Source organism: Salmo salar, chromosome 04 (genome assembly GCF_965601325.2).
Source record: "Salmo salar chromosome 04, fSalSal1, whole genome shotgun sequence".
Lineage (NCBI taxonomy): Eukaryota > Metazoa > Chordata > Actinopteri > Salmoniformes > Salmonidae > Salmo > Salmo salar.
The window spans coordinates 88,074,107-88,084,106 of NC_138294.1; the positions used below are offsets into that span (position 1 = coordinate 88,074,107).

The 10,000-nt window shown below is 44.4% G+C and overlaps 1 protein-coding gene across 2 annotated transcripts in view; it reads left to right on the top strand.

Annotated features, from left to right (window-relative positions):
- Positions 1–10,000, top strand: part of tspoap1 (TSPO associated protein 1) — a 209,868-nt gene that overhangs the window by 196,576 nt on the left and 3,292 nt on the right. For both annotated transcript variants that reach the window (XM_082974773.1, XM_082974774.1), the window contains 4 exons: positions 2,587–2,699; positions 2,936–3,007; positions 3,742–3,870; positions 7,718–10,000. The exon at positions 7,718–10,000 is cut by the window's right edge and continues 3,292 nt beyond it. In XM_082974773.1, the coding sequence (XP_082830899.1) occupies positions 2,587–2,699; positions 2,936–3,007; positions 3,742–3,870; positions 7,718–8,113 (710 nt within the window). In that variant the 3' untranslated portion in view covers positions 8,114–10,000. The remainder of the gene's footprint in view (positions 1–2,586; positions 2,700–2,935; positions 3,008–3,741; positions 3,871–7,717) is intronic.

The window sequence follows — 10,000 nt, forward strand, 5'->3', positions numbered from 1 at the left end:
TACTTCCTGTATATAGCTCCACATTGATCTGGTACTTCCTGTATATAGCTCCACATTGATCTGGTACTTCCTGTATATAGCTCCACATTGATCTGGTACTTCCTGTATATAGCTCCACATTGATCTGGTACTTCCTGTATATAGCTCCACATTGATCTGGTACTTCCTGTATATAGCTCCACATTGATCTGGTACTTCCTGTATATAGCTCCACATTGATCTGGTACTTCCTGTATATAGCTCCACATTGATCTGGTACTCCCTGTATATAGCTCCACATTGATCTGGTACTTCCTGTATATAGCTCCACATTGATCTGGTACTTCCTGTATATAGCTCCACATTGATCTGGTACTTCCTGTATATAGCTCCACATTGATCTGGTACTCCCTGTATATAGCTCCACATTGATCTGGTACTTCCTGTATATAGCTCCACATTGATCTGGTACTTCCTGTATATAGCTCCACATTGATCTGGTACTCCCTGTATATAGCTCCACATTGATCTGGTACTTCCTGTATATAGCTCCACATTGATCTGGTACTTCCTGTATATAGCTCCACATTGATCTGGTACTTCCTGTATATAGCTCCACATTGATCTGGTACTTCCTGTATATAGCTCCACATTGATCTGGTACTTCCTGTATATAGCTCCACATTGATCTGGTACTTCCTGTATTGCTCCATTCTTGTGTATTTTGTTCCTCGTGTTCTATTTTTCATTTTTTTATTCTTAACTCTGCGTCATTGGGAAGGGCTCGTAAGAAAGCATTTCACGGTTAAGTCTCCACCTGTTGTATTCACTCAGACTAAACTGTCTGAAAACAGACTAAAGTGTCTGACAACAGACTAAACAGAGTGAAAACAGACTAAACTGTCTGAAAACAGACTAAACTGCCTGAAAACAGACTAAACTGCCTGAAAACAGACTAAACTGCCTGAAAACAGACTAAACTGAGTGAAAACAGACTAAACTGTCTGAGTGAAAACAGACTCAACTGAGTGAAAACAGACTAAACTGAGTGAAAACAGACTAAACTGTCTGAGTGAAAACAGACTCAACTGAGTGAAAACAGACTAAACTGAGTGAAAACAGACTAAACTGAGTGAAAACAGACTAAACTGTCTGAAAACAGACTAAACTGTCTGAGTGAAAACAGACTCAACTGAGTGAAAACAGACTAAACTGTCTGAAAACAGACTAAACTGTCTGAAAACAGACTAAACTGCCTGAAAACAGACTAAACTGCCTGAAAACAGACTAAACTGCCTGAAAACAGACTAAACTGCCTGAGTGAAAACGGACTAAACTGAGTGAAAACAGACTAAACTGCCTGAAAACAGATTAAACTGTCTGAAAACAGACTAAACTGCCTGAAAACAGACTAAACTGAGTGAAAACAAACTAAACTGAGTGAAAACAGACTAAACTGCCTGAAAACAGACTAAACTGTCTGAAAACAGACTAAACTGTTTGAAAACAGACTAAATTGAGTGAAAACAGACTAAACTGAGTGAAAACAGACTAAACTGTCTGAAAACAGACTAAACTGTCTGAAAACAGACTAAACTGAGTGAAAACAAACTAAACTGAGTGAAAACAGACTAAACTGCCTGAAAACAGACTAAACTGTCTGAAAACAGACTAAACTGCCTGAAAACAGACTAAACTGTCTGAAAATAGACTAAACTGCCTGAAAACAGACTAAACTGTCTGAAAACAGACTAAACTCTGTCTGAAAACAGACTAAACTGTCTGAAAACAGACTAAACTGTCTGAAAACAGACTAAACTGAGTGAAAACAGACTAAACTGAGTGAAAACAGACTAAACTGTCTGAGTGAAAACGGACTAAACTGTCTGAAAACAGACTAAACTGCCTGAGTGAAAACAGACTAAACTGTCTGAAAACAGACTAAACTGTCTGAAAACAGACTAAACTGAGTGAAAACAGACTAAACTGTCTGAGTGAAAACGGACTAAACTGTCTGAAAACAGACTAAACTGCCTGAGTGGAAACAGACTAAACTGTCTGAAAACAGACTAAACTGAGTGAAAACAGACTAAACTGTCTGAGTGAAAACGGACTAAACTGTCTGAAAACAGACTAAACTGTCTGAGTGAAAACGGACTAAACTGTCTGAAAACAGACTAAACTGCCTGAGTGAAAACAGACTAAACTGTCTGAAAACAGACTAAACTGCCTGAAAACAGACTAAACTGCCTGAAAACAGACTAAACTGTCTGAAAACAGACTAAACTGCCTGAGTGAAAACAGACTAAACTGTCTGAAAACAGACTAAACTGAGTGAAAACAGACTAAACTGAGTGAAAACAGACTAAACTGGCTTGACTCTTTAATGTGACCCTCACCATCCTGAAGGCCTGCAAAGAAATGGTCCAAAAACATCCTCAAAGCCAGCCTCTGCTGTTGTTCATCTTTTACTCTCGGTTCTCCCGGTGATTGTGTGCTGCATGAGTTACTATTAACTGCATGCTGACATGGAAATGAAAAAGAACAAGATGTTCAACTCAAAAATGGTCAGAAATCTGACTCTGTATTTCTGTGTTTGATTGACAGATCCCAGCCAATCTGATGTTGCTACGGCAAACCCGGCGGGCCCCGGTCCTCGCAGGATGAAGGCCATCTTTGATTACGACCCTCGAGAGAGTTCTCCCAACGCTGACATCGAGGTGAGCGTCATGCTATTCCCTGTAACAAAGGCTTGTGTTATAGTTGTATATAAAAACAGTAAAAATACCTGTTTCTGATTCACTAGACAGTCAAGTTGGAGCTCTAATGTTCTATTGTCTGTACTGGACAATGGAAACAAGTCTCGTACCAATCAGACCATACCAGTTGATGTTACACCAATTTGGGAAAGATGAAGTCCTATTGTTTTCATGTTCTTCTCGATGGCCATCTGCAGGTTGAGCTGACCTTCAGTGCCGGGGATATCATCTATGTGTTTGGTGACATGGACGATGATGGGTTCTTTTATGTAAGTCCTATCTATCTATCTATCTATCTATCTATCTATCTATCTATCTATCTATCTATCTATCTATCTATCTATCTATCTATCTATCTATCTATCTATCTATCTATCTATCTATCTATCTATCTATCTATCTATCTATCTATCTATCTATCTATCTATCTACTCTCTCTCTCTCTCTCTCTCTCTCTCGTCTGTCTGTCTGTCTGTCTGTCTGTCTGTCTGTCTGTCTGTCTGTCTGTCTGTCTGTCTGTCTGTCTGTCTGTCTGTCTGTCTGTCTGTCTGTCTGTCTGTCTGTCTGTCTGTCTGTCTGTCTGTCTGTCTGTCTGTCTGTCTGTCTGTCTGTCTGTCTGTCTGTCTGTCTGTCTGTCTGTCTGTCTGTCTGTCTGTCTGTCTGTCTGTCTGTCTGTCTGTCTGTCTGTCTGTCTGTCTGTCTGTCTGTCTGTCTGTCTGTCTGTCTGTCTGTCTGTCTGTCTGTCTGTCTGTCTGTCTGTCTGTCTGTCTGTCTGTCTGTCTCGCGTGTGCGAACAAACACTCTGAGAAGGCTGTAATGTTCTTTGAAACTGTTTTAACACCTTAAAGACGTGACCATGTGAATGACGAGGACGTTGTTGTTGTTGAAGTATTAATGACGGTGTAGTTGATGGACAGACATGCTCGCGGACTCTCTTTTTTGATTGACCTAGGTCAAAGGTTATACATGTGTGATGTGGGTGTCTAATGTGCGTTGTTTCCAGGGTGACCTGAACGGACACAAAGGCCTGGTCCCATCTAACTTCCTACAGGCTGCCCCAGAGGCTGCTGGGAAAGCCCCACCATTTGACCCCCAGCCTCAGTCTGTAGCCGAGCACAGGACAGAATCACAGGTACGGTCAGCACGCTGTGTGGACACGTATGACAGCCTAGTAGCCAAAAGGTTTGTAGCCCGTTACCTCTCAAAGCCTGACGGGAAAGAAGTTATCATCTCTTTTTTTTTATGTGGAACTCCCACACAGCATTTATTTCACCAGGTAATTTGACTGAGAACACGTTCTCATTTACAGAATTGACCTGGGGAATAGTTACAGGGGGGATGAATGAGCTAATTGGAAAGCTGGGGATGATTAGGTGGCCATATTGGGAATCTTGCCAGGACACCCCTACTCTTACCATAAGTGCCATGGGATGTTTAGTGACTACAGAAAGTAAGGAGACCCGTTTAACTTCCCCAAATCACTGCCCTAGGGAATTGGGATATTATAATTATATTTTAGACCAGAGGAAAGAGTGCCTCCTACTGGCCCTCCAACACCACTTCCAGCATCATCTGCTATCCCATCCAGGGACCAACCCTGCTTAGCTTCAGAGGCAAACCAGCAGTGGGATGCAGGGTGGGATGCTGCTGGCCATTTGATGTTGCAGAACACTGATAATACACTGCTCAAAAAAATAAAGGGAACACTTAAACAACACAATGTAACTCCAAGTCAATCACACTTCTGTGAAATCAAACTGTCCACTTAGGAAGCAACACTGATTGACAATAAATTTCACATGCTGTTGTGCAAATGGAATAGACAACAGGTGGAAATTATAGGCAATTAGCAAGACACCCCCAATAAAGGAGTGGTTCTGCAGGTGGGGACCACAGACCACTTCTCAGTTCCTATGCTTCCTGGCTGATGTTTTGGTCACTTTTGAATGCTGGCGGTGCTTTCACTCTAGTGGTAGCATGAGACGGAGTCTACAACCCACACAAGTGGCTCAGGTAGTGCAGCTCATCCAGGATGGCACATCAATGCGAGCTGTGGCAAGAAGGTTTGCTGTGTCTGTCAGCGTAGTGTCCAGAGCATGGAGGTGCTACCAGGAGACAGGCCAGTACATCAGGAGACGTGGAGGACGCCGTTGGAGGGCAACAACCCAGCAGCAGGACCGCTACCTCCGCCTTTGTGCAAGGAGGAGCAGGAGAAGCACTGCCAGAGCCCTGCAAAATGACCTCCAGCAGGCCACAAATGTGCATGTGTCTGCTCAAACGGTCAGAAACAGACTCCATGAGGGTGGTATGAGGGCCCGACATCCACAGGTGGGGGTTGAGCTTACTACAGCCCAACACCGTGAAGGACGTTTGGCATTTGCCAGAGAACACCAAGATTGGCAAATTCGCCACTGGCGCCCTGTGCTCTTCACAGATGAAAGCAGGTTCACACTGAGCACGTGACAGACGTGACAGAGTCTGGAGACGCCGTGGAGAACGCTCTGCTGCCTGCAACATCCTCCAGCATGACCGGTTTGGCGGTGGGTCAGTCATGGTGTGGGGTGGCATTTCTTTGGGGGGCCGCACAGCCCTCCATGTGCTCACCAGACGTAGCCTGACTGCCATTAGGTACCGAGATGAGATCCTCAGACCCCTTGTGAGACCATATGCTGGTGCGGTTGGCCCTGGGTTCCTCCTAATGCAAGACAATGCTAGACCTCATGTGGCTGGAGTGTGTCAGCAGTTCCTGCAAGAGGAAGGCATTGATGCTATGGACTGGCCCGCCCGTTCCCCAGACCTGAATCCAATTGAGCACATCTGGGACATCATGTCTCGCTCCATCCACCAACGCCACGTTGCACCACAGACTGTCCAGGAGTTGGCGGATGCTTTAGTCCAGGTCTGGGAGGAGATCCCTCAGGAGACCATCTGCCACCTCATCAGGAGCATGCCCAGGCGTTGTAGGGAGGTCATACAGGCATGTGGAGGCCACACACACTACTGAGCCTCATTTTGACTTGTTTTAAGGACATTACATCAAAGTTGGATCAGCCTGTAGTGTGGTTTTCCACTTTAATTTTGAGTGTGACTCCAAATCCAGACCTCCATGGGTTGATAAATTGGATTTCCATTGATTATTTCTGTGTGATTTTGTTGTCAGCACATTCAACTATGTAAAGAAAAAAGTATTTAATAAGATTATTTCTTTCATTCAGATCTAGGATGTGTTGTTTAAGTGTTCCCTTTATTTTTTTGAGCAGTATGTATGTCCTCTTATTTGTCATATCTCTGTCACCTTATGTCTTACTCTTTTGGTTAAGTCTCTATCATTTCTGTTTTTACATTTATTTTCTCCTTCTGTTTCCTGCATGGCCTTTTGAAGAAGCAAAAACGAACTGTGCACTTTAAGACTTAAAGCGTAAGTGTCTCTGAGGGGATCAGTCCCTCCCAGCTGAGTGTTAGTAACTAGTGCTCCCTACTCCCTCCACCCTGTGCTGCTGTCCATCCTCATTCTTACCTTACCAGTACTAGTCTCCTCAGATGTGTAGCCTCCTGTCCATGTTCACAAGATCAGGCCCAGGGTGATGGGCTGAGATTTCTGAACAACTGGGTATTCTCTGCTCACCCCACCCAACCGTTCTCCTGTATCCCCTGGCTTCCCTGATGATTTATATCCCCTGGCTTCCCTGATGATTTATATCCCTTGGCTTCCCTGATGATTTATATCCCCTGGCTTCCCTGATGATTTATATCCCTTGGCTTCCCTGATGATTTATATCCCTTGGCTTCCCTGATGATTTATATCCCCTGGCTTCCCTGATGATTTATATCCCTTGGCTTCCCTGATGATTTATATCCCTTGGCTTCCCTGATGATTTATATCCCTTGGCTTCCCTGATGATTTATATCCCCTGGCTTCCCTGATGATTTATATCCCTTGGCTTCCCTGATGATTTATATCCCCTGGCTTCCCTGATGATTTATATCCCCTGGCTTCCCTGATGATTTATATCCCCTGGCTTCCCTGATGATTTATATCCCCTGGCTTCCCTGATGATTTATATCCCCTGGCTTCCCTGATGATTTATATCCCTTGGCTTCCCTGATGATTTATATCCCCTGGCTTCCCTGATGATTTATATCCCTTGGCTTCCCTGATGATTTATATCCCTTGGCTTCCCTGATGATTTATATCCCTTGGCTTCCCTGATGATTTATATCCCCTGGCTTCCCTGATGATTTATATCCCTTGGCTTCCCTGATGATTTATATCCCCTGGCTTCCCTGATGATTTATATCCCCTGGCTTCCCTGATGATTTATATCCCCTGGCTTCCCTGATGATTTATATCCCTTGGCTTCCCTGATGATTTATATCCCCTGGCTTCCCTGATGATTTATATCCCCTGGCTTCCCTGATGATTTATATCCCCTGGCTTCCCTGATGATTTATATCCCTTGGCTTCCCTGATGATTTATATCCCCTGGCTTCCCTGATGATTTATATCCCCTGGCTTCCCTGATGATTTATATCCCTTGGCTTCCCTGATGATTTATATCCCCTGGCTTCCCTGATGATTTATGTCCCTTGGCTTCCCTGATGATTTATATCCCTTGGCTTCCCTGATGATTTATATCCCCTGGCTTCCCTGATGATTTATGTCCCTTGGCTTCCCTGATGATTTATATCCCCTGGCTTCCCTGATGATTTAGAGGCCCTGATTTTTTTATTTTTTATTTTAGCGTTAGAGCTTCAGAGTTTTATTTTTATTTAGAGTTAAATGTTCCCTCTGTTACGTGTTCGTGTTAGTTCAATCAGTTCATGTACAATTCACATAACTGACTCTTAGTAAGTTTGTTGTTGATAGTATGTTAATTAACAGTTTTAGTTGATCAACAGGTTCATTAGAAGCCTCAATACTTTAAGAATAAAGAAGTGTTGCATTCTTATACTCTGTTTCCATGGTTTCCCTCCACAAGGTGAGCCTCAGCACATTCTCAGAGGAGGTTCTACATCCACCCCTACACACAGGGCTGACTGGCCCAGTCCACACACATCCACCCCTACACACAGGGCTGACTGGCCCAGTCCACACACATCCACCCCTACACACAGGGCTGACTGGCCCAGTCCACACAGACCACCAACACCACCTGGATCCGTCCGCAGCAGCAGCCATGATGGAACCCTCCTCCATGGACCCTGCCCCAACCCCAAGGCAAGCCAGCCTCAGCAGCTCTCCACCCCACATCCCAGCAGAAAGCCCCTCACAGACAGACCAGACAGACGTCTCCCCACCAGGCAAGAAAAAGAAAGGCTTCTTCGCCAAAGGGAAGAAGCTTTTCAAAAAGCTGGGATCCAGCAAGAAGGATTGAAACTTGGGACATTTACCAATCATTGCAGTTTTTATTGAAAACACTTTTACATATTATCAGTGTTGGTTGTCTTGGGCTATGTTGTTAGTTTAGTTGTAATATTCAGTAACTATGGATACACTAAGATATTATACAGCTGAATACCCCTCTTCAATATAATACTACTAAACCAGCTGGCAATATGTGGAGCATATTTTGTGTGTATCTGAAATGGCACCCTATTCCCTATATAGTGCACTACTATAGCACCCTATTCCCTATATAGTGCACTACTATAGCACCCTATTCCCAATATAGTGCACTGCTATAGCACCCTATTCCCTATATATAGTGCACTACTATAGCACCCTATTCCCTATATAGTGCACTACTATAGCACCCTATTCCCTATATAGTGCACTACTATAGCACCCTATTCCCTATATAGTGCACTACTATAGCACCTTATTCCCTATTTAGTGCACTACTTTGGGAATAGGGAGCCATTTCAGATGCAACCATTGGCGTATATAAGACGTGACGGCATCACTGAGAGCGTGTTAATGAGCACGTTGAAGTATTTCAGATCCTAACCTGTGCCGTGCTTATAGGCTTCCTCTGAATACCCACTGATTCTCTGATAACCTTTAGTAGTCCACTCTGTGAGGGGTTTCTCCTTCATCTGGCAGTGTTATCTGGAAGGACTTTAGTAGTCCTTCACCGGGCAGTATTATCTGGAAGGACTTGATCAGATACTGATGCAGATGTGATGTTAAAAATGGTGCTCTAGACTTTCATTTAGACTGTCCGTCGTTGGCTTGGAGAGGCCCATGCATTATGTCCAGGCTACGCTACAACCACTGTTAGTTTAAACTGAGAGGATGGGCTTGGAGAGGCCCATGCATTATGTCCAGGCTACGCTACAACCACGGTTAGTTTAAACTGAGAGGATGGGCTTGGAGAGGCCCATGCATTATGTCCAGGCTACGCTACAACCACTGTTAGTTTAAACTGAGAGGATGGGCTTGGAGAGGCCCATGCATTATGTCCAGGCTACACTACAACCACTGTTAGTTTAAACTGAGAGGATGGGCTTGGAGAGGCCCATGCATTATGTCCAGGCTACGCTACAACCACTGTTAGTTTAAACTGAGAGGATGGGCTTGGAGAGGCCCATGCATTATGTCCAGGCTACGCTACAACCACTGTTAGTTTAAACTGAGAGGATGGGCTTGGAGAGGGCCATGCATTATGTCCAGGCTACGCTACAACCACTGTTAGTTTAAACTGAGAGGATGGGCTTGGAGAGGCCCATGCATTATGTCCAGGCTACACTACAACCACTGTTAGTTTAAACTGAGAGGATGGGCTTGGAGAGGCCCATGCATTATGTCCAGGCTACGCTACAACCACTGTTAGTTTAAACTGAGAGGATGGGCTTGGAGAGGCCCATGCATTATGTCCAGGCTACGCTACAACCACTGTTAGTTTAAACTGAGAGGATGGGCTTGGAGAGGCCCATGCATTATGTCCAGGCTACACTACAACCACTGTTAGTTTAAACTGAGAGGATGGGCTTGGAGAGGCCCATGCATTATGTCCAGGCTACACTACAACCACTGTTAGTTTAAACTGAGAGGATGGGCTTGGAGAGGCCCATGCATTATGTCCAGGCTACGCTACAACCACTGTTAGTTTAAACTGAGAGGATGGGCTTGGAGAGGCCCATGCATTATGTCCAGGCTACGCTACAACCACTGTTAGTTTAAACTGAGAGGATGGGCTTGGAGAGGCCCATGCATTATGTCCAGGCTACACTACAACCACTGTTAGTTTAAACTGAGAGGATGGGCTTGGAGAGGCCCATGCATTATGTCCAGGCTACACTACAACCACTGTTAGTTTAAA